We start from the raw sequence: 26,560 nt of genomic DNA, 5'->3' as shown, positions 1-26,560 counted from the left end.
ATATTTCAATAATTTAATTAAACACATCAATTATATATGTATCCTTGTACAGAAGTAAACATTTTAACCCAAATAATGAAGAATGTGATGAAATAATGAAGAATGTGATTATTCCATGGTTATGACTCCTTTCAATTCGCAGGTGTTTATTGCTCAGCTATAATTCTCACTTGTTTCGAATAGCAACACACATATATATTATGTGCAACATATGGTACCAAGTTCACTTTATAATTGTAGCCAATGTCCTGAAATATAAAAACTATAATTAGGTATGTGACACAGGGTATGAACTTACGGATAATTGCCTACAGCAATTCTAAAATCTTTTGCCTACTGCAATTTTATAGTAATAACTTTGGATTAAAAACAAGAAATAATCCATTCAATCCACAATAATTTTTATCCATTGGCCCCCCAAAAATCTATTATTCATATAAGACCCGAACACTGCACAACATAAAATATATTACGTCAGTGGTAGAGTATCTGCCTGAAGTGCACTGGTGGACCCATATTTGTGGTAGATATGGTTGTGCTGTCCTGTCTAGGAAATACTATTTATGAATGCCATTCTACCAACTGTACAGAGTAACCTACATATACAAGTATATGGTAGATGTGACCAATGGTAATGTGGAGTAACCTTTGCTGCAACAGCACTAAATACATCATGCCTAACCCATGTACCAGATTCACCAAACAAATATTTCAAGTACACAGTAAGGCAAGCACTTCTTGCCGATCAGCATGCAATTCCAGTTCTGGACTGGAAACAGTACAGTTAAGTTTATAACATTCCTCAACAATGTCCAAATGCAACCGCAATAGCCACTTTTGGGCAAGTATTGGAATTGGGTGCACACCATCTTTCAGCAGTGTTCGAGTAAAAATTCGCCGGCCCGTTCGAGTACGACAAAGGTCACAATTAAATTTTAAGGTACAACGACCAAGATCACTGTTCAAATCTTCAATCGCTTTGTTAAGTGAATCCACTTGTTCTTTGATTTGTGAATCCACCAACAAGAACTGATCTGTTGCTGTATGACCTTTCGATGCATTCCAGTCAACAGCTGAGTGGAATGTCGTACCGACAAACCTAACTTTCCCACCCACATTTAAGACAAAGGCCATTAACTGCTTGTAAATGCTGACAATGTCTTGTACTGTTCGAGAGGTTTCATCTCTCAATGTAATGTATCTTTCCTTAGAAAAGATTTTGGTAATGTCGCAGGTACCTGACCAGACATACACAACAGGTGGTTTGCCATGCTCTTTAATTAATTTAGGCAACCTGCTTTTCAAAATATTAAAAAGTACTGCTGTACGAGCACCTTTTTCACAAAGGAACACTACAGGCAATTGCAATTCCGTATGTGCATTTTTCAAATATATTCCCCTGCTGTCAGCTAATAAAACAGCAAAACAGCTGGGATCTACTGAAGGAATATTAACCTGATGTTCTGCAATAAATTTTGCTAATTTTCTTTCTGCCATAGTTAAATTTAAAAGTGTTGAACAAAATTTATATCACTCTGTATATATTTGTAATTAAAAAGAAGGATACCAGTATGTATTCAGTTGCACAGTTTTGAAGATGTACAATAACCTGAAAAAAGAAATGAGAAAATGTGTAATATTTAATGTTTGTAAAAAACACCAAAACCAAGAGTACCAGCAAGGTACACGATACACCCATCAGGAGTTTGATGGAAAACCACAGATAGTAATGAATATGTTACGGGTAAATGACTTACACATTACTAAGTGGCAATGTTCAGAATGATTCAATTCTAATTATGTTAGCAGACCATAATACAATCCATCATAGATGGGCATATAAAAATTACCATTAATGAATTTTTGTATTAACTATTTAGTATTTTACTGCTTTAACAATTGTTGTTTAGGCCATTCAAATATCATTTAATGCATGAGGTGGTGGGTATGTCCAAATTTTGTTACTTTATGTGGGGTTGTTGTCTCAAACTGTTACACAAAGCAGTTATTCATTATTATTTAAATGGTATGCTTTTTGTTTGTTCAGGGATGGGTTGGGGGAGTCGGGGGGGGGGGGGGGGGGGGGGGGAGGGGCTTTTATTTTGTATTGTAGGTAAACGTATGTACACAAAATAATTATCATATGGTCGAAATCTGCTTTCCCACATCGTCAAATGCTTTAAAATTAAAGTATACATATCGCATGACTTGTTTGTGAATATTGTTGCGTGTGTTTAACTTACACATTACAAAATGTGTGCTGGGGTATGGTTTAGCGTTTCAGAGCATTACAGGGCATAACATTGTTAGAGTGTTTAATTGTAGTCGGACAATCCATTTCCATTACTAAACATTATAACTTTTAAACGAAAACAAAAACAAAAGCAATATTAATTAAAAACAGGCAGTAATCACGCTTGGCAAAATGCCACCATTAACTCACCAATTCCCGCTGCAGCTATATTTAGAAAACCGGAAGCAGCTAAACGTTATATTATATGCTACTAACTATACGTACATGTCATTAATAGGGGTGATACGGATACACCAATACATCCCAATACTAGTACTGACAAAATACACGATACTGTGTATTCGGTATCGATTAATATTTTGACCGTGTATTGATTCCTACTTTAATTCTGTAACAATTTACTAATTTCTGCTGATGTGCATTTATTGTCGTTATTTCATGTATGAAAAAACATTCAAGGGAACAGATAACATGTAGTTGCCTGATTTTGTCGATATTTATTTTGAAAATACTGTTAATTGGTTAACGTGTTTTATTTATCTTGAGGTCGGAGTGTCCCGATATTTTTTCTAGCCTATACCCAAAAACGTGCTGCACACGAGTAGTCTCCCCTACATTAGAACAAAATCACATACTGCATTCCAATACTTCTTTCCAATATATATTCAATTATGTAGTATTTTTTTTTTAAGGAAGTTAAATGGAATAAATTTAAAAATACAAACCCATTTATGTAACTTCACAATTAAATTTCTTTAACTCTTCCAACATACCCCAACTACATCATCTAAATATAGAGTAGAACAAATTTAAACTTACCTGCTTTTTATTCAAACCATACTTTGCATCATACATTTATTGCATCTTAAAAAAACTTTACAACTATTACTAAAATGCATCAACCCTGATACCTTTGTGGTGACTTGTTTACTGTACATTTTGAGCTTTATGTATAGGGACATTTCATAAATGGTATTGTTACTACAATACTTATGAAGTGGTGGTTTTCTTTATAATAAATAAGTAGTGGATGCACTGTGCATTGAAAGACAGAAGAAAACAATGTCACTACAAAGGTTTCGGCCTCATTGTTAGCATTTCAAAATGTACTTTTGTTCTCAATAGGCCTTTCATGTACTTTAAAAATTTGTACATGAAACCATAGCTGGTCATCAGTCAGAGTATGAGAACAAAATATGTATGTGTGTTTAACTACTTGAACTTGATGTCGCTTGTCTTCAAAAAGATAACACCATCCATCATCTTCTTGATCATTGTAAACTTTTAAAAAAAAGAACAAGAATATTCCCTTCTTGCGTTTATCAAGAGGTTGATCATCTTGGGGTCGCTGTAACCCAACTAGACTTTTAAACCATCTTTAGCCATCTCCAAATATTTTTAAAAAATCCTTTGAATTTATAATGCTATGGTAAGTACGACTCACACATTACTAAGTGACAATGTTCAGAATGACTTGTGTCAATTAAATGAAACACCAACCCACTTCTGCAACATGATACACATCAATGTTCAGAATGGGTTGTGTATAACATAAAACACCAAGTCACTTCTGCAACATTACCAACAGCACCTGTAAATATTCTAAAAAATTTAAATAAAGTAATACCACCCAAAAAACGTAATAGCAATATTATGAAAAGCAACTGAAAAAACATTTTACACGTTATGTATCAAGAGGTTGATCATCTTGGGGTCACTGTAACCCAGCTAGACTCTCAACCCATCTTTAGGTATCTCCAAATATTTAAAAAAAAGAAAAAGAAGCTTTGATCTTATGATGTTACAGTAAATACAACTTACACATTACTAAGTGGCAATGTTCAGAATGACTTGTGTCAATTAAATGAAACACCAACCCACTTCTGCAACAAGATACACATCAATGTTCAGAATGGGTTGTGTATAACATAAAACACCAAGTCACTTCTGCAACATCACATACAGCACCTCTAAATATTCTAAAAAAATTAAATAAATTAATACAAAGAAAAGTCATAGTAATAATAAGAAAACCAACTGAACACACATTTTACACGTTATTTATCAAGAGGTTGATCATCTTGGGGTCGCTGTAACCCAGCTAGACTCACAACCCATCTTTAGCCATCTCCAAAGAAAAAAAGAAGAAAAAAAAAACAATTTGAATTTATGTTAAGGTAAGTACGACTCACACATTACTAAGTGGCAATGTTCAGAATGATTTGTGTCAATCAAATGAAACACCAACCCACTTCTGCAACATGATACACATCAATGTTCAGAATGGGTTGTGTATAACATAAAACACCAAGTCACTTCTGCAACATCACATACAGCACCTCTAAATATTCTAAAAAAATTAAATAAATTAATACAAAGAAAAGTCATAGTAATAATAAGAAAAGCAACTGAACACACATTTTACACGTTATTTATCAAGAGGTTGATCATCTTGGGGTCGCTGTAACCCAGCTAGACTCACAACCCATCTTTAGCCATCTCCAAAGAAAAAATAGAAGAAAAAAACAACAATTTGAATTTATGTTAAGGTAAGTACGACTCACACATTACTAAGTGGCAATGTTCAGAATGATTTGTGTCAATCAAATGAAACACCAACCCACTTCTGCAACATGATACACATCAATGTTCAGAATGGGTTGTGTATAACATAAAACACCAAGTCACTTCTGCAACATCACATACAGCACCTCTAAATATTCTAAAAAAATTAAATAAATTAATACAAAGAAAAGTCATAGTAATAATAAGAAAAGCAACTGAACACACATTTTACACGTTATTTATCAAGAGGTTGATCATCTTGGGGTCGCTGTAACCCAGCTAGACTCACAACCCATCTTTAGCCATCTCCAAAGAAAAAATAGAAGAAAAAAACAACAATTTGAATTTATGTTAAGGTAAGTACGACTCACACATTACTAAGTGGCAATGTTCAGAATGATTTGTGTCAATCAAATGAAACACCAACCCACTTCTGCAACATGATACACATCAATGTTCAGAATGGGTTGTGTATAACATAAAACACCAAGTCACTTCTGCAACATCACATACAGCACCTCTAAATATTCTAAAAAAATTAAATAAATTAATACAAAGAAAAGTCATAGTAATAATAAGAAAAGCAACTGAACACACATTTTACACGTTATTTATCAAGAGGTTGATCATCTTGGGGTCGCTGTAACCCAGCTAGACTCACAACCCATCTTTAGCCATCTCCAAAGAAAAAATAGAAGAAAAAAACAACAATTTGAATTTATGTTAAGGTAAGTACGACTCACACATTACTAAGTGGCAATGTTCAGAATGATTTGTGTCAATCAAATGAAACACCAACCCACTTCTGCAACATGATACACATCAATGTTCAGAATGGGTTGTGTATAACATAAAACACCAAGTCACTTCTGCAACATCACATACAGCACCTCTAAATATTCTAAAAAAATTAAATAAATTAATACAAAGAAAAAACACATCATTGATACATGTTAATCAAGAGGTTGATCATCTTGGAATCGCTGTAACCCAGCTTAGACTTTTTACCCCAAGTTTAGCCATCTCCAAAGAAAAAATAGAAGAAAAAACAACAATTTGAATTTATGTTAAGGTAAGTACGACTCACACCCTTACTAAGTGGCAATGTTCAGAATGACTGTGTCAATTAAATGAAACACCAACCCATTTCTGCAACATGATACACATCAATGTTCAGAATGGGTATGTAAACATAAAACACCAAGTCACTTCTAACTTCACATACAGCACCTATAAATATTCATAAATTATTAAATAAATTTTTACCTAAAGAAAAGTCATAGTAATAAAAGAAAAGCAACTGAACACACATTTTACACGTTATTTATCAAGAGGTTGATCATCTTGGGGTCGCTGGGAGAAATTAAAGGAGCGATCGCGGCACTACACCCGGGGGGGGAAAGAGAGAGGATCAGCAGGTACCCATGTTGTTGTGTGTTGATAGACTTTGTGGAAATCAGACATACTCCTTATTTTGCCTACAAAAAGGTTTATACGAAATACAAGCACTCGTCTTTTAATTGACCGAAGATGTTATCAGTCTAATATTACACAGGCAGTTCCGTGCTGAACAGATCAATGTTCAATATTATGATTTGTGTACGAAATACAAATGAAACACCATGTTTGTGTCTGCCCTAATGTCGAATACATTTTTTATGTTAAATCTTCGAGTATATTCATTATTGTGTACCCAAGATAAATTAAGTACTTCTGCAACAACACTACACATCAGTTTTTATAAGTGTGGATATCCCCCCAAAATTCTAAAAAGTTTATAATATGAAATGCTAATAAACAGAATGAGAGAAATCATAGAAAATAAAAAAAGCAACTGAACACACATCACGTTATTTATCAAGAGGTTGATCATCTTGGGGTCAAGGTAACCCAGCTAGACTCGAACGACAGTCACTGGAAACAAAAGATAGAGTGACCATCATGTGGCAAATTTGGCGCCAAATAAGTGAGAAGACTGCATATCATCAATTTTACAAAAAATGTTCAATGTTATTAATGTACGTGATGGCACATTTAAGAAAACTGCGATAAATCACCTAAGATTTTCGTGACGGAAATGGCTATGTAGTTCCTAACTCTACACTATAATAGGGTATCAGCCACACATAGGGATTCATGTCACATCATTTAGTTCTGTCTGTAAATGGAGCCTAAAAATAGGCAACAACTTAATTTCACGGACACCCATACAACCCAAATACCCACCCCATCTGCCCTTAAACCGATTTTGCGTGACGGAAATGGCTATGTAGTTCCTAACTCTACACTATAATAGGGTATCAGCCACACATAGGGAAAAATGTCACATCATTTAGTTCTGTCTCTAAATGGAGCCTGAAAATAGGTAACAATTTATTTTCACGGACACCCATACAACCCAAATACCCACCCCATCTGCCCTTAAACCGATTTCGTGACGGAAATGGCTATGTTGTAAATAACCATAGTTCCTAACTCTACACTATAATAGGGTATCAGCCACACATAGGGATTCATGTCACATCATTTAGTTCTGTCTGTAAATGGAGCCTGAAAATAGGCAACAACTTATTTTCACGGACACCCATATACAACCCCAATACCCACCCCATCTGCCCTTAAAAACATTTTCGTGACGAAAATGGCTATGTAGTTCCTAACTCTACACTATAATAGGGTATCAGCCACACATAGGGATTCATGTCACATCATTCAGTTCTGTCTGTAAATGGAGCCTGAAAATAGGTAACAACTTAATTTCACGGACACCCATACAACCCCAATACCCACACCATCTGCCCTTAAACCGATTTTCGTGACGGAAATGGCTATGTAGTTCCTAACTCTACACTATAATAGGGTATCAGGCACACCTAGGGATTCATGTCACATCATTTAGTTCTGTCTGTAAATGGAGCCTGAAAATAGGTAACAACTTATTTTCACGGACACCCATACAACCCAAACTATCTGTACCCACCCCATCTGCCCTTAAACCGATTTTCGTGACGGAAATGGCTATGTAGTTCCTAACTCTACACTATAATAGGGTATCAGCCACACATAGGGATTCAAGTCACATCATTTAGTTCTGTCTGTAAATGGAGCCTGAAAATAGGCAACAACTTAATTTCACGGACACCCATACAACCCAAATACCCACCCCATCTGCCCTTAAACCGATTTTCGTGACGGAAATGGCTATGTAGTTCCTAACTCTACACTATAATAGGGTATCAGCCACACATAGGGAATCATGTCACATCATTTAGTTCTGTCTCTAAATGGAGCCTGAAAATAGGTAACAATTTAATTTCACGGACACCCATACAACCCAAATACCCACCCCATCTGCCCTTAAACCGATTTTCGTGACGGAAATGGCTATGTAGTTCCTAACTCTACACTATAATAGGGTATCAGCCACACATAGGGATTCATGTCACATCATTTAGTTCTGTCTGTAAATGGAGCCTGAAAATAGGCAACAACTTATTTTCACGGACACCCATACAACCCCAATACCCACCCCATCTGCCCTTAAACCGATTTTCGTGACGAAAATGGCTATGTAGTTCCCAAATCTACTCTATAATAAGGTATTAGCCATGCATAGGGATTCATGTCAGATCATTTAGTTCTGTCTGTAAATGGACCCCGAAGTTAGGCAAGAAATAATTTTCACAGGTACCCATATAAACAATATAGCCACCATTATTGAGATTTTTATGATTAAAATGGCTATATAGTTCCAAATTCTATTCTATAATAGGGCATCAGCCATGCACAGGGATTTATGTCATTATCATACCATGTAATACCTGATGAAAAAGACAATACTACCCAGAGTACACATTTCAGTTTCATAGAGAACCAAGAGATAGCTTCTAAGTAACCTGAATGGCTGAGCCTGCTGAAGTCGATTCCTAAGACTAGCAGTAAACCGGGTAGGCCTCTGTATCCGTCGAACTGAGGGGATCAATCGGGAGAAAGATCGGCTGGAATCTGAAAAAAAAAACTAATTTCCTCGCAACAGCGGGACTGAACATGTTAGTGGCTGTGAAAAAAAGACAAATATTATGATTAGAATTTAGATACAATTTAATTTAACAAAAACAACAATATTATACTAAGTAGTAAACAATGCAATGAACAAATTCTAAAGCACAATTATTTAAAAGACTTAAAGTGATGGCAAATTAATACTGCAATATTTTTTTCCAATCTATATCTATTAATTTTAACTCAGCGAACAAAACATGGAAGCTAGCGAACAAAATGGCAGAGGTAAGGGGGTGAGAAGCCGGATGCGCATTGATACCTAAACTAATAATCATATTTCAGAATTGTAATATATTAGTATTCACTGTATTGTGGAAGAAATAATTGTTTATTGCAAAAACACTATAAATCTATTGATACAAACAGAAAATAAAGTAAATCAATGTGGGAACTATATTCTGGAAAGACCTGACATCCGATAACCTCTTATTGTTCGCTGGCTTCACAGCGGATAGAAAAGTTCGCTAGTTTTATTTCAGTTTATTTCCCTTACTTTATCACAAATAATTGGATGATACTGCTTTAGAATTATTTTGTAAACATTCGATAGGTATATACTTTAGAAACTACAATACTTTATTGTATTCAGCGTCAGTTATTTGTTATTAGTATCAACATGGAATCGATTTTGAGCTGTCGTTATTCTACCCTAGGCTAACTTCGCTAAGGCTAAGCCGCTGACTACAGGTATCAAAATGCGTTGTATTTTGCTTCATTAGACTTAGTTTTAACAAGTGTGCAACAAGTGCAGTCATTTAGAAATAATGTACAAATATGCAAGTTAGGGCATTTTGTAAAGAAATAATTTATTTCAGTGTGCCATACTTACAACATTACTACACACAAAAAGGAATGGTTGTTCAATTCATGACACTCCAGCACATTGTTTAATCACCAGCTAGTAGGTGTCTTAAGACTTAACAAACAACACATTCCAACTGGGAAACAAGTCTGGAACCTCAGATAGTTGGGTTTGGGGTAGTGTTTGGCATATATTAATATTGTTGGCCAGCAATTTATTAGCTCAAGTGTCCATGAAGTCTTCTGAATATGGATAGAGCAAACTCTTTGTATTAGATTGTCAATTTTAAACAACCAAATTGTCACCAAATACTGTCAGATATATGGAGCCTGGCGATCTCGCCCCGTGTCGATCTCGCCCTGGCGAAGTCGCCCGGGGCGACTTCGCCAGGACTTATTTTCATCGTTAGGCGAAGTTATCATACATATTAGACTTGCTAGAAGACATATATTACAACATATATTATAGTATATATCTACTGTCATTATCAGCATGTTTTTGTGCCAAAACTACAGGGTTATACCACTTATACTACTAGTTTTGTGTTGGGACACGCTGTGGCGAGATCGCCATATTTACTTCCGTGTTGCATGTCTGTTTAGCGAAGTCGTGTGACAACTTCACCAACATAAAAATGCTACACTGAGAAAATCCTGGCGATCTCACCACAGCCTGAAACAGTGAAATAATAAGAAATGTTACATTACATGATGAAACAAACCATAAATGTGTACTTTACGTGTATTTATTATAATAAACTGTAAACTTAAACAAGAAAAAACAAAATCGACACGGGGCGAGATCGCCAGGCTCCGTTGGAAAATCCTGGCGATCTCGCCCCGGCTTGCAAGTGAAATAGTCAGAAATGTAAACTATCAATGTATTACATTTTACAACAAGAAAATCAAAACATGACTACTGCACATGTATTTACTTAATGAAGTAAACATAAAACAGCTTGTAACTTGAATATTGTTGAGTTATAATGTACTGGCGACTTCGCTAAACAGACATGCAACACGGAAGTAAATATGGCGATCTCGCCACAGCGTGTCCCAACACAAAACTAGTAGTATAAGTGGTATAACCCTGTAGTTTTGGCACAAAAACATGCTGATAATGACAGTAGATATATACTATAATATATGTTGTAATATATGTCTTCTAGCAAGTCTAATATGTATGATAACTTCGCCTAACGATGAAAATAAGTCCTGGCGAACTCGCCCGGGGCGAGATCGACACGGGGCGAGATCGCCATACTCCAGATATATACACTCTATCCAGGGCTTGAAACTCACAAAAAATTATGGTGGCCCAAAAAATAATAATGGATGTTGTCAAATTATGGTAAGAGAACCATGAGCATGATTTTAATGTGGAATACAAATATTAATAGTGGCTCATATGTTATAGCTCTAAAGAAGTTTGCCCACATAATATTATATGGGCGAATAACGGCATTATTTTTTAAATATTTAAGATGCCCAAACGGGATATTGGTCGCATTTGACGACCTGGCCACAGGCCATTTCGAGGCCTGCCTCTCCTAAACCTGAAGGGAGTCTGACAATAGAATACCGGCTCACTCTACTCAATCTCAAAAGGTTCCAGCAAGGAGCTGCTATAGTCAGCTACCTTTTCGATCAACTAAGTATTAAAATCAACCAATTAGCTCCATTTTCAATTTTGATGAACCATTCTAAATTATGCGTCAAAATTACTGTCGAAGAAATTACACAACATTTTCTGTTTGGCTTTAATGCTACGGGACATTTGCAAATTCAATAGCACCAAAACCAACACCTTCTCCCACCCACCCCAAACCTTTTCCTGTTTTGGACCGAGGAGCTGACAAAAGTCGACACCTGTGCTACAACAGCTTGTTCTGAATGTGCACGTTAAAACTTATGACTTGACCTGACCTCTGAAGCCAGACCTTTTCGAGTTTACTCATTCCATAACACTTAACATTAAACTTACTAACTGCAACCCCAGCAATTGCGCATGGCAATCGGCAATGCCCTGGAGATTGCTGCAGAGGTAATACTTCGTTATGATGTTATCTCCCTTAACTTGAATTTCAAGCGTTTGGAAGTAATTCGGCCCCAGTTCAGTTTTGGTCGGTCCTGTCCCATTTAGAGCCAGGTTCTAGTTATGTATTAAAATGAGATTGTTAAATCACTGTGTCTTTACTTGTCTGTTTCAAACTCAAACGTTAATTATGTTAAATGTCGACTTATATATACAGTGAAACCCCTCAATACCGGACATCCATGGGACCAAGTAAAATGTCCGGTATTCAGAGGTGTCCGGTTTTCAGGGGTCTGCCTGGACGGAAATACCTTCCGTTCTCCATAAAATAGGGAAAGTGTTAAAGTGTTTTAAAACAAGAACAACAAGAATATGTTGGAAAATGGTGCATTTATGAGCATTTAGAAAAATAAAATGACAGAACCACTGCCATACCAGTACATTGAGCTTATCAAATTTACATGCGTTATTAAACCGCTGTTTATTCCCGCTAATATTCTTTTCAAACTCTGCCTTATAAACCTCTCGTTTTTTGATGATATCTCCAACTGTTGATTTGCCAATACTAAACTTTTCACTCAAAGATCTTAATGTTGGTTTAGGTACACTTTCGAAACGTTTAATTATTTTGAGTTTATCATCGAGCGAGAGTTCAACACGGCGATGTTTAGCTGGACGTTCCGTCATGTTGAAAATCGACATGATAATGAAACACTACTAACATCTATTCGACTACGCAAAGCCAACATATACTTTTGCTTACTCTTTATTTCGCTAAACAAACGTTTAAAAAAAACCCCAACACATTCACACAATAGGAAGGCAGCAAATTAAATTCCCTGTTATTTGTGTCAATCTTTGAAGCAAATCATGAGACACGTTTGTGAAGGATCACATTTAAGACCTTAAAACACACTCGTAACTTAATAAAGACATCTAACCCAAACCCGAACTCCGCTAATGTTAACCATAATCACAACACAATCAATGTGTTTACAGTAGTTAACTCCATACCAAAGCTTCCGATCAGTCCTTTTAATTGTTTATTGTCAAGTTGCTAATCTTGCCTGCTGAGCGGTACCTGTACTGTATGCAGCGGTGACCGCGGAAAACGTCCGGTTTTGAGGGGATTCCGGTTTAGAGGGGGTCCGGTGTTGAGGGATTTCACTGTATATGCGTTATGCTGCGCTCCAATCGTGTCGTGCTTATCGTGACAACGGGTCCCTCCACGATAACGACGTCTCCAGTCGTGAATGTTGTTTTAATCACATCGGAAGTTATGTTCACCAGTGTAGGATGAAAACATGTTTACATTTTCATGACTCGACTTTAGATGGCTTTAAAGACACAACTATTTACAAAACAGTATTTACAGATTTACAAGGCAGTATGTGACGAAAATAAATATTATTTAAATCAAAAGAAAGGTAGCCGATTGGTAACTACTAGTAACACTTTGAAGCCTGGTAATTATTATCACAATGCTTTTATTTAACTTTTAATGAGTACTGCAATTTAAATGCATATCTTAGCAGTGCCATTAAAATAGGAATTCGCTTAATGTCGTTTAATAAAATTATTGGGTACGGAATTTGATAATGATAGTTAATAGTCCTTCACTGTTTTAGTGGAACCGGACACAAACAGTAACTTGTAATTACTATTTGACAACTAGGAATTACCCCTTCACGAGTTCATTCGAATGCAGTCCTAATAACAATTCCTGCATTAGTAACGTGCCGTAAAATGGCAGATGAATCGATTTAATGACAAGTATATATTAGCTGGCTACTAAATATAAGTGGCTGGCGACTAAAACATTATACTTTACTGGCCAGGGAAGAGTAAATTTGAACTGACTTTGTGAACTCAAAACAGATTAAAAGTAAATATTAAAGAGATGCTTGCGCAGGGCTTTTGGACTGGTATGCACATTCAACAATATATAATACACATTATGGCATAATATTAACAAGTATAATCATCAGGAATTAGTCTTAGAACTGAAGAAACAAAACATACCTGATTTTTGCGGATGCATCGCAATGTTCCATAATAATATTCATCCCAGTAAGCCAGCAATAAGTATATATTATTTTTCAATACAAAATAAACCACCATTGTCAAAGTGTCGAAATAACTGTATTATGTGTTTGTCCATAAATTAACACACGTACTGAAATAATAATCAGAGTGTTTTCTTAGTTAATTGGTCTTTTCTTTCCGTGGCCTGTACCTATGGTTCCTGATTGGCAGCTGTATATTTAGACGGTCCCCAGTCAATGTGTCTAGACACACTAAAAATACGTGCCTCTTTTAATAAGATCACAGAGTATTGTGTGATAACCGCGCGGACACACCATAAATCGTAATGGACATTATCAGCCGTCCTGCTTTATTACTGTAAATAATTCTGTAAAACCCTTGATTAAGTAGACTTTCCCATCTAAAATCACAAAACTGACCAATTACATAGTCCCAAAGAAAACAAAATTATCACTTGGGTATCGTGAGTGGTTGTTTTTGCTCCAACATCCTAACAATAGGCCTAATAATATATGCATTTTTTCTTTGGATTTTTTAAGAGAAAAATACTATAACTCCATTTTGTTCTATTGATGCAAATTGTAATACATTTAGTTAAATAGTTTATTATACTATCAAGTCATTTATGTTGTTTTACTAGTCAGATTGATGAAAGCGAAGCGCCTTGTAGTAAATTAGAGCGTTTGTTTACACTGTGCATACAGGAGTTGGTCAGAGCTGACGTCACTTCGCCCCAAGCTATACATGTGTAGCACCAGACTCCACAAAAATAAAACAAAATGGCTGCCCCCAGTTAGCAGGAATAATCATGGTTTTTTTTATTAACTCTAAAATTGCAAGTTTTTCATTTGTTAAAGTGTCAGTATGTTTTGGGGGTCCGGGTATGCACCTCTCCAACACACGGCTCTTGTTTGAGTCGACTGTCCCTTTAAAACAGTAACTGCACCATTATTACTAAGTATCTGAATCTCATCCCCATAAATTGTCATCCCCTTACAACCCCATTGTTCTTGATCGTGCACATGTCATTCACTGTTATGTCACTTTCACTCAATGAATACAGCCACTGGTATAAATAAATCTTACAGCATGCTGACAAACAAAACAAATAACAAACTCATTATATAGATTTACTTACAATTCAGAGTTGCAAACATGTTAACGGTAAAAATGCCGTGGACACTATTTGTCCACAGCATTCTTTTTACCAGGGGTGGGATTTGGCTCAGTCGGTTGAGTGCTCGCTTGAGGTGCTTGCATCACAGGATTGAACTACTTCGGTGGATCCATTCAGCTGATTGGTTTTTTTCTCATTCCAACCAGTGCACCACAACTGAACAAAGGCCATGGTATGTATTTTCCTGTCTGTGGGAAAGTGCATATAAAAAATCCCTTGCTGCATTAGAAAAAATGTAGTGCGTTTCCTCTGATCACAACGAGTCAGAATTATCAAATGTTTGACACCCAATAGCCGATGATTAATTAATCTGTGTGCTCCAGTGGTGTCATTAAACAAAATAAAATAAACTTTTCTTTTTGCCATGGTCATTTTCTTAATTGCATGGGTTGTGACTGTAAAGCACACATAAACACTAAGGAAGAAACCTGAGACTACTATTAAACACCTCTGTCAAAAACTGGCCGACTGTGTTTTATTCATTTATTTCAACTTATTTTTGTGCTTATATCCTATTAAGGTTCAAGCACGCTGTCATGGGCACACACCTCAGCTATCTAGTCCGTCTGTCCAGAAGGGTGGGTTAGTTGTTAGTAAGAGAGAAGTTGAGGTATTGGCCATTGAGTCGTTAAAACTCGCTCTGGGTTGGAGCCGGTACCAAGCTACAAACCCAGTACCTACCAGCCTTATGTCTGATAGCTTAACCACGATACCACTGAGGCCAGTTTTGTGCTTTAAATAGGGGTGTCTGGTTTCTCCTGGAAGGGTCTGTTATAGTGTGTTATGAATGTATTCCAAAATTATTAAATTGAAGGTCTGTGACCACAGATTTAAAAAACTATTTTAGACCCACCCTTTGGTCGTAATACATTTCGATTTTTAGCATTTTTTAACATTAAGCAGTTAAAGTACATATATAACTAGAATACAGCTAAAAGACCCTCAAGCTATGTAGTCAGTACAGCAAGCTGTGTAATGTATGTACGTTATCGTAAAGGTACATGTATGTATGTTGCAAACATACAGATATCTATTGATAACTTAGGCAAAAACTGTGTAATTTGGTTAAGGGCGAAAAAGCTATACCATAATATATAATCATAATAACCAAAAATATATAACTACATGTACATGAAGGGTCAGCAGCTTTAACCATGCCTTTAAAGGTAGTACCAGGGGCGGGATGTAGCCCAGTGGTAAAACGCTTGCTCGATGCGCATGGGCTATTTCTCGTTCCAGCCAGTGCACTGCGACTGGTATATCAAAGGCTGTTATATGTACTACCTGTTATAGGCTGTCTGTGGGATGGTGCATATAAAAGATCCCATGCTGCTAATTGAAAAGAGTAGCCCATGAAGTGGCAACAGTGGGTTTCCTCTCTCAATAACTGTGTGGTCCTTTATTATATGTCTGACGCCATATGAATGAATGAATGTTTAACGACACCCCAGCACGAAAAATAAATCAGCTATTGGGTGTCAAACTATGATAATGCAAACAAATAAGGTGGACGCCATATAACCGTAAATAAAATGTGTGTCGTTAAATAAAACATTTCTTTCTTTAAAGGTAGCACCAGAAATTAGAATCCAGGTGTATGGTGTTTATGAATTTACAAATAAATAACAAAATAACTCCATGGTGTGAATAGCTTATCTTATGTTTACGTTCATAGTTTATAGCAAACTGTTTTCATTGTGTGTGTACTGTAACGTTTTTTTTACTTTCAGTCTCTGATCTTTGCACAATATCCAGTACTACAATCCTTAACGTCAAATGATTCTTTAATTTGACAATTTCTCAACAAGCCAGCGTGAAAAGGTAAGTAAAACTAACCCAATTAGCAACCCTCAGTTGTTATAAAACTGGTACTTTTACAAGACCAATTCTTACATAGGACAAACAAAAATATATTTTAAAATTTTAAATGATAAAATTTGTCATAAATGCAACATTTCCCAACTACATCAAATATCCATCCTATCAACATCATCAACATCATCATTTCCTGTCATGCCTAATGGCATTTAGGGCAGCAATGAAGTTCCTCCATGCCGATCTATCCCTTGCCAATCTTTCAATGGTGCCCCAACTGTGTCCTGTTTCCTTCATCTCTATTTCCACTGTTTGGCGCCATGTTTGTTTTCGGACATCCTCTCTTTCTTTTCCCTATCCTATGAGCATAGCCTTATTATTTAGGGAATATTTTCATAGTGAGAGATGTAATTTTATTTTTTTCATTTCTTTTCTTGTCTTTACATAGATGCCTGGCAAGCTGAAGATAAGGATTGTCGCTGCTCGCAGCTTGCCGGTAATGGACCGAGCAAGTGATCTGACAGATGCTTTTGTTGAGGTTTGTACAAAGTCATGTCCATATATCCGATCTACATTAGCTACATATGCCTAGACAAATTTGTATTGAAAAGGAATATTTCTTTATTGATACCTTAGATAGTACACTCTGTGGAATTGCTGGCTCTCTGGTGGTACTTGCAAAATTTGGTCAAAAGGTGTAGACAATGAGAGAAGATATCAACTGCTAACACACAGGAAACTCACTATGGAACACAGAGTAGGGGGTATTATATATATGTATTTTTGCACAAGTATAACATACTACAGTCTTTGATACAGCTGTCATAGAGAACTGGTTGGAATGGGGAAAGGATCAAAACTTAAGTTTGTGTTTGGAGTGTGAAATATCCAAATAAACTGATACAGAAAAGGATATATATAGAGGATACTCCCCGAATGTCTTGTGATATCATAATTTATCAGCACGAGTTGATAAAAGTATGAAAACCGAGGCTTGCCAAGGATTTTTATACCTTTATCAATGAGAGTTGATAAATTATATCACAAGACACGAGGGGGTATTCTTTTTATCATCCAATATCATTCTTTGCAACAATTGTAAACAATTTCAGAAATGTGGGTTTATTGTTACTTTATTTGGCAGTAGTAGACTCGTTAACTAGTAGAACGATAGTTGCGTGACGTAATGATAGGTTTAGCGCTGAAACATACACAGTGACATCACAAAAGAAGCGATATCTCCAAAGGAGAATATCAAAGGAGATATCGCAAATTATAGTGCTAGCGATATCTCCTATAAAAGCCTTTAATGGATGATAAATACAAATAATGTTTGAGACCAGATTTAATACCACTAGAGCAGTTATTTTGTGTATAAAATGCACAGATATAATGTGGGGTTTAATATCAGTATTGTCGGATTGACTGCCAGTAACACTGTTAACATGTCAGTACTGTGGATGAGAGCTTTTGTTGTAGTCGGTATTCTCTGTTTCTATTTAGGGGTCCCTTTATTCTTTCCATCGGTATATACCGTCCAAATCAAGGCCAGATTCAAGGAAGAAAGAAATATGACATGACACTCAGGACTTGTCAACTGGATAATAAAAAAAAATAAAAAAAATGTGTAAGTTCTCCAGACTTGCAGTGTACATGCACATGTATGTATGTTTGTTTCTGCAAATTTAAAATAAATGACACATTTGTGTAATTTCAGGTGAGGTTTGCAAATGAGACGTACAAGACTGATGTGTTCCGCAAGTCACTGAACCCTCAGTGGAATTCAGACTGGTTTAAATTTGAGGTAGGTTGGTGATGCATGTTTTCCACCTTGGAAAGAAAGAAAGAAATGTTTTATATAACAACGCACTCAAAACATTTTACTTACGGTTATATGGTGTCAGACATATGGTTAAGGATCACACAGATTTTGAGAGGAAACCCGCTGTCGCCACTATATGGGCTACTCTTCCGATTAGCAGCAAGGGATCTTTTATTTGCGCTTCCCAAAGGCAGGATAGCACAAACCATGGCCTTTGTTGAACCAGCCTGTAGACCAATGGCCTACCACGATGCCACCGAGGCCGGTTTTTTTCCACCTTTGATACCGGTACATGTATTAACATAAGCCAGAACTATGCTTTACAGTAACCTGACTGAGCAAACAGTTACTATTGATTGAATTGTCTTGTTCCAGCCAGTGCTCCACAACTGGTGTAACAAAGGCCGTGGTATGTACTATCCTGTCTGTAGGATGGTACATATAAAAGATCCCTTGCTGCTAATCGAAAAGAGTAGCCCATGAAGTGGCAACAGCTGGTTTCCTCTCAATATCTGTGTGGTTCTTAACCATACGTTCGACACCACATAACTGTAAATAAAATGTGTTGAGTGCGTTGTTAAATAAAACATTTCCATCCTTCCTTCCTTGATTGAATGATTAGTTGATTGCTTGGTTTGGTTTGTTGGTTGATGATATTGTTTTGGGTTGGGTTTTTCTAAATGGATTGAGCACAATTCTTTCATTCTACTAAACCCTCTTCATAATACACATGGTAAAAGACAATGATACCTTTTTTAGACTGACTCACGTTTTCAATTTGAAATATTAATTTAAGAAAAAAGAATATTCAAAATTACAATTTCTTTAAAATGTTCAAAAGATGATGGGTCGAATTTACAAAGCCTGTTTGTCTTATAAATGTAGATGTTTAAGCATTGTAAATGTATGTAGTTACATGCATCTAAGTCAAACAGGCTTTGTAAATTCGGCTCAAGGTGACCCAGAGTAAGCTCAAGAAATTTCTTATTTCACATAGAAATCATTGAGTCCATTGTAGTGAATTGGGAATCAATTATCAGTAATATATGTTGGGGGAAGGGGAAATTTGTAATGTTACTGTTCAATCACTGCCTTATTTAAATCCATATTTTTCTACAGTCGCTGTTGTAATTTTTTCATAGTTTATTTGTGTATATGAAGAGTTTCATCGCAAAATGCGATAAATGCCATATTAAAAACCATTGTGCAAATACCACTCGGACACTGTTCACACGCAAACACCAGTTCAAATTCAGTTTTAGCAAAACGCGATACGATTGTCTGAAGATATATCACAGATTGCAGAGAAACTGAAGTGGTATTTATGGTGGTTTGGAATAAAAAGTTTTTAGGATTAGGTGTGTATAGTGGCGTTTATCGCATTTTGCGATGAAACTCTTCATATGTAGTTGATTAAGAAAACTAAAACTCTGTGGCTGACTTTGTAGGTGGATGATGAAGTCCTGCAGGACGAAGCATTGGAATTAAGGTAAGGTACATGTACATTTATACAAGCTGAAAGAAAACTCTTGGGTTTACAATTTTTACATACCTTTTATTTTCGACCCACTTATATGCAATTATTGCATACAGAAGTGACACAAACGACAATACACACTCTTCTGGTGATTGCTATAATGTTCTGTTTTTATTCACTTTCACAGATAATTAAAAAAAAAATATAAAGTTATATTTATTCTGTAGAACAAAATGTATGAAAAATGGTTTTACCTCACATTTTATTGCAAATTTAATGATGGAAACAGAGCCATATGTCAACTCATTCATCTGTATGGCATCATCAGGGCTCGAAACGGCCTGTGGCCAGGTCACCAAATGCGACTAAAGTCCCGTTTGGGCGACTTAAATATTTAAAAATAATGGCGTTAGTCACCCCAATAATATTATTTGGGCGATCTTTTCTCTGTGATATATGAGCCACTATTAATAATTGTATGGCATTTTGTTTCGCAAAACTGAACGTATATCGGCTTACCGTAATTTGCCAACATTCATTTATATTAATTATAAACATTGATGTTGTAGACCGAATGCAGTTAGGTGTAATTTTTATAAAACAAAGACATTCGGATCCAGTTCATAACCATTCAGAAAATCTCGGGCAGAACATTCCCGAATGCTGTCTTAGTTTTTGTCATCTGCTTCATGGTGTTCTGCGTTCTGGTTTTTTTTTTAATCTTGTTTTAATTGGGGGTTTTGATTGGCCAGTCAATTTGCCGGATGGAATTTTCTTAAACACACATCAAGAACCAAAGGGAAAAAGCAAGCATACCAAGGAAGTTTACTTTGTTTTCAGTTCTGTGTAACGCAAATGAAGGTAGGTTATGTTAGGATAAAGAGAACTTTACCCCCACTTCGTTTGTATCTATTTCTTACAAATACGTATACTATTAAACACTGAACATGTGAACAACACTTCGCTAACATGTGAACAATTATGTAGCCCAATTGGTTGTACATTATGTTTTTGTATTATATGTGAGCTACCCCTGGGAGACGAGTCACGCCATGTAATTTTGTGTTAACGATGTAAACAAAAAATTATTAAGTTCAGACATTTTGTAAAATTGTACAAAATAAGTAAATAATTTGCTCAAGTCGTATTTTCTTTTAATTTTTCATTTCAATACTATGTATTTTGGTATCTTTGCTATGTAACCGGCTTCGGTGGCGTCGTGGTAGGCATCGGTCTACAGGCTGGTAGGTACTGGGTTCGAATCCCAGTCGAGGCATGGGATTTTTAATCAAGATACCGACTCTAAACCCTGAGTGAGTGCTCCGCAAGGCTCAATGGGTAGGTGCAAACCACTTGCACCGACCAGTGATCCATAACTGGTTCAACAAAGGCCATGGTTTGTGCTATCCTGCCTGTGGGAAGCGCAAATAAAAGATCCCTTGCTGCTAATCGGAAGAGTAGCCCATGTAGTGGCGACAGCGGGTTTCCACTCAAAATCTGTGTGGTCCGTAACCGTATGTCTGACGCCATATAACCGTAAAATAATGTGTTGAGTGTGTCGTTAAATAAAACATTTCTTTCTTTTTTTCTTTCTTTGCTATGTAGAAATGATTCTTCAAATCAATATTATTTTATTGAAGCACATTTCATATGCTTACTTAAATATTTGGCTTAAAACCTGAAATATGAATATTTCATGTTTGGGCTACCTAAAGCAAGTTTGGGCCACTGAAAATTAAATTTTAGTGGCCCAGATATTTGTTTTTGGGCCACCATATTTTTTGACGAGTTTCGAGCCCTGCATCATTTTGTACTTTTGCCAAATCATAATGATGTCATATTTAGTATTGGTAACGTCATTGGTTAGTAATAATAAGCGCTAAATTGCCCATTAATATCATCCATTATATTAGTGAGTGGTATTTTTCAGGGAGAAGTATGAAAAATATTTTCCCTTTCATAAGTGACAGCTGGGGTATATTCATTTTGCATTTCCTATAACATCTCTATATATCTTCTTTTCTTTAATGGAAGCACAAAAATATTTAAAATCAAATGAAAAACAAAAGAAATATGTTATATTTTGTTGGTAACATTAAAAGTATTGTATATTAAATTGCAGGGTATTGGATTATGACACATACTCTGCCCATGATGTCATTGGTAAGGTGTATGTCGATCTTAAGCCATTGCTGACCAGAACTGACCCTCACATCATCAGTGGATGGTTTCCTATCTATGATACCATGCATGGTAAGTACAGGTACCATCCTGCTTGCTCGTCATGACATGATGGATGAACAAGGCTAAAACGTATTGTAAAGTTGGAATATAATTTCAACCTTTTCTTTGTTCTTGTTTTATAATGTTTTAAAAGAGGTTCATAGTCATAGCAATGGTGAGGCTACTCTTGTACCCTTAAAGGCATTGACCTTACAATATTTTTATTGTTAAATTATACATTACTTAAAACTCCATACATAAATTATCACTTTTGACAAATTCATTGCGCTGAATTTACAAAGCACTCATGTAACTACATACCGTATATTTTCGCCTGTAAGTTGATCTCGGCTATAAGTCGAGTCCCTAATTTCAAGCCCTGAAAACGTATTTTTTTATTGACCCGTTTATAAGTCGACCCATGAAAAACAACTTATCAATATTGAAATATTTCTTATTTTCTGCACATGAGAACAATAATGTACAATATTTGAACAAAAGAAAATTATTTTACAAACTTCGGTTTTCACGTTTTGTACATCGCAATATAATCAGACTATTCCAATCAAACTGTCATTATTACATAGCATCAAAACGAAATATTCCCTTAGTAGAGAGTGAAAGCTGTTTGACTGTTACTGTATGGTACTGTACAGATGGTTTTGTGCACAGACAACAACTTTATTTATAAACACTGCCAACAGATCACTACGATAAAACTGAAAGTATCACGTTTTGCCGCCATATTAATACATGTAAGGAGGATAACTCTGGAAAGTACACTGGTTTTTGTACCAAATGATGTGTGTCCCTATGGTCTCACTGCACAGATGTCATCTGCCATTGAAACCCATGTTAAACTGCCCAGCTTCAAGCGAAGATTGCCCATAGCACGGGTTCTCGTTGGCACTAACAACACACACCATTGCGAACATACATTATATAAGCATTTATATTCATTCCAAAATTGTGAACATTTCCGTCTCAGTTTTTTGCTATATGACCGCATCTGGCTGTAGTACTGGTCCGAACAGGTGGTTCATTAACCGATTCACTCCGGCTGTCACTTGCACTATATATACCCATGTCCCATAAGGTCGATGCACAATATTACAAAATAACATGGGCAAAATACAGCCAGAAGGCTTACCATTAAACATACATATTGTTTTAATTCTTCACCATTTCCTAGAAGTGAATATGTGAATCATAACATATGCCACAATTAGGAACTATAGTGGACCGTCATCAATCAACTCTCACCCGGAAGTGATCTGTGTAGTGAGACCTATTGCTCTAGATGGTGAACTGCAGAGATCAGTCTATTTTAAGGGAAATCTCAGTAATGTTCATGAAGTTAATCACCGCCAAAACATTGTTTGAACAACCATTAATGCCAGTGACCAGATTTCAAAATAAACTCAGGCAACAGGTAGTTAGTATTGTTTACATTTTTACTATTAGTGATGACTGTTAATTTAACTAAGTGGACTGTTGTCTTGGCATGTGAGTGAGATCGTATGCCTTTTCGCATAACGAAAACCATTCTAATGCCAAAAAAAAAAGGTTATAAAAAATAAATGTGTCAAATTAACATATTTGAGTATAAATACATGGCATACTTCAACAGTAAAACTTGTAAAATAATCCCCAAAACAGTAATATTTTTTGGTGAAATTTTTTTACCCTCTTATAAGTTGACCCCCCAAGTTATAAAATAATTTTTGGGTGAAAAAAATTCGACTTATAGGCGAAGATATACTGTAACATAAATAGGCTTCGTAAATTTGGCACAATGTGTTTTTTGTCATTCAGAGACAAGTTCAGGAGAGCCAGCAATCGCAGTTGCTGGCTAAACTGGATTTTTCGCCCAACATTAGATGAATGTGATTTAAGTGAAGACAATGGTACCAGTCAAATTGTTTGTGAGTCTTGGCCTAAACATAACACTGGTGTTGGTAATAGTTCTAAATTAATTTTTATATAAAATATGAGAGGTACTTACATCAGGAACTATGATAATTGATTTTTTTTTTTTAAATCAATAACTGAGATTTGATTAATTTTGTTTCAGGTGTGAGAGGTGAGCTCAATGTTTTGGTGAAGGTGGAACTATTCACAGATTTCAACAAGTTCAGGCAGTCCTCTTGTGGGATTCAGTTCTTCTGCAGTGAGTTTAATATTACAACTGAACTAAGATGGCAGATTTGTTGTCAGTGAACATATCCATACTTAGCCCAAAAGTTAATAAATGTACAGGGTTCATCTAGATCTTGGAAATCTAGGAAAGTTATGGGATTTGTAAAATTTTATTTAATTTTTATTCCTAGGTCATGGAAAGTCATGAAATCTTAAATTGGGCCCTGTGAAGTCATAAAATTTTGAATTTGGTCATGAAAAGTAGTAACATTTTGAACTGAACCTTGGAAAGTCATAACATTTTGAATTAGTTCATGGGAAGTAATGCAATGTTGAATTGGGTCATGGACAGTCATGACATTTTTAATTGGATCATGAACAGTCATGAAATTTTTAATTGGGTTCATGGAAAGTAATTGAATTTTGAATTAGGCCATGGAATGTCATGGAATTTTGAATTAGGCCATGGAAAGTCATGGAATTTTGAATTGTGTGATGGAAAGTCATGTAATTTTGTATTGGGTCTTCGAAAGTCATTAAACCGGCCTCGGTGGCGTCGTGGTTAGCCATCGGTCTACAGGCTGGTAGGTACTGGGTTCGGATCCCAGTCAAGGCATGGGTTTTTTACTCCAGATACCGACTCCAAACCCTGAGTGAGTGCTCCGCAAGGCTCAATGGGTAGGTGCAAACCACTTGCACCGACCAGTGATCCATAACTGGTTCAACAAAGGCCATGGTTTGTGCTATCCTGCCTGTGGGAAGCGCAAATAAAAGATCCCTTGCTGCCTGTCGTAAAAAGAGTAGCCTATGTGGCGACAGCGGGTTTCCTCTCCAAATCTGTGTGGTCCGTAACCATATGTCTGACGCCATATAACTGTAAAATACAATGTGTTGAGTGCATCGTTAAATAAAAACATTTCTTTCTTTCTCGAAAGTCATTAAATATTAAATTGAGTCATGGAAAGTCATTGTAAACAAAAGTTGGTTGGTAATTAATTTTATTCCCTATTTAAAATAACAAAAGAAGAAATTAATATATTGCATAATGTGTAACGATATATATATTTTTAAAAATGTATTATATTAATTTAGCATTCAAACACACTGATCTAGGCACATGTCTTACCTATCTGGGATGTCTATCTAGTACATAGATTAATCAGTAGTTGTGTAGTAGTATAGATTCGGATTTAAGAATTTTACAATATGCTTGTAAAACTGACAAGCCTTTATCCTAATGTAATCCATCCAGTTGTTAAGGGAAAATTCTTTTTTCAGCTGCTGAACTTCCAGCCAATCATCGACTGCTGTGTATTATGGGGTTCGTGGAGGAACTTGTCGTCAATGATGACCCTGAATATCAATGGATTGACAAAATACGTACACCGCGGGCTTCCAACGAGGCACGGCAGAAACTCTTCTCAAAACTCTCTGGTATGCTGTGTTGATATTTAGTTTTAAGTTAAAATGTACAGAGGTGAAAGGTCAGATTAAGAGGTGAAAGCTCAGATTAAGAGGTGAAAGCTCAGATTAAGTATTCATGAAATGAGAAAGGTTTATAGACATTTGCAAGCCATTCGAAATTATGAACATCATGAGCATACAAATCATACATTTTGTACTCCTTTTTTATTCTTCATTTTCTCTGTCTGTTTCTGTTTCTGTTTCTTTGTCTCTGTCTCTCTGTCTCTCTCTCTCTCTCTCTCTCTCTCTCTCTCTCTCTCTCTCTCTCTCTCTCTCTCTCTCTCTCTCTCTCTCTCTCTCTCTCTCTCTCTCTCGATTTTTGGAACACCCTTCTAAATGTGGTGCGTGAAATGTTAATTGTTAACAGCCTTTTCATGAAGTATAATTAGTTCACTATTAGTCCCCTATCGGTCCAACCGGAGGGGACTATAGGTTTCATCTCTGTGCTTCTGTCTGTCCATCCGTCCGTCCGTCCAACATATGTTTTCCAGATGTTTTTTGCAGAATGCTTTGAGATATTGAGCTGATATTTTTGTGTGTAGCATTACCCTTGAACTTAGGAGATATGAAAATTAGTTTTCCGGACTTTTGTTTTGCAATACCTGAAAATATTGAGGTGAAATTTTGTATATAGCTTTATCATGTACTGTTACTGATCAAGTTTAACTTTCATGGTGATT

General features: G+C 36.0%; 1 protein-coding gene across 1 annotated transcript in view; it reads left to right on the top strand.

Moving 5' to 3' along the window:
* The first annotated feature begins 9,397 nt into the window (after positions 1–9,397).
* The window catches only part of LOC121381852 (C2 domain-containing protein 5-like), a 59,399-nt gene continuing 42,236 nt past the window's right edge, over positions 9,398–26,560 (top strand). The window contains exons 1-8 of the mRNA XM_041511222.1: positions 9,398–9,568; positions 16,671–16,761; positions 17,204–17,293; positions 18,473–18,559; positions 20,026–20,066; positions 22,177–22,307; positions 24,352–24,447; positions 25,695–25,850. Coding sequence (XP_041367156.1) covers positions 17,204–17,293; positions 18,473–18,559; positions 20,026–20,066; positions 22,177–22,307; positions 24,352–24,447; positions 25,695–25,850 — 601 coding nt within the window. The 5' untranslated portion in view covers positions 9,398–9,568; positions 16,671–16,761. The remainder of the gene's footprint in view (positions 9,569–16,670; positions 16,762–17,203; positions 17,294–18,472; positions 18,560–20,025; positions 20,067–22,176; positions 22,308–24,351; positions 24,448–25,694; positions 25,851–26,560) is intronic.

Source organism: Gigantopelta aegis, chromosome 9, assembly GCF_016097555.1.
Source record: "Gigantopelta aegis isolate Gae_Host chromosome 9, Gae_host_genome, whole genome shotgun sequence".
NCBI lineage: Eukaryota > Metazoa > Mollusca > Gastropoda > Neomphalida > Peltospiridae > Gigantopelta > Gigantopelta aegis.
Note: the sequence above shows the minus strand (reverse complement) of the source record. Positions and strands in the feature narration are given on the sequence as shown.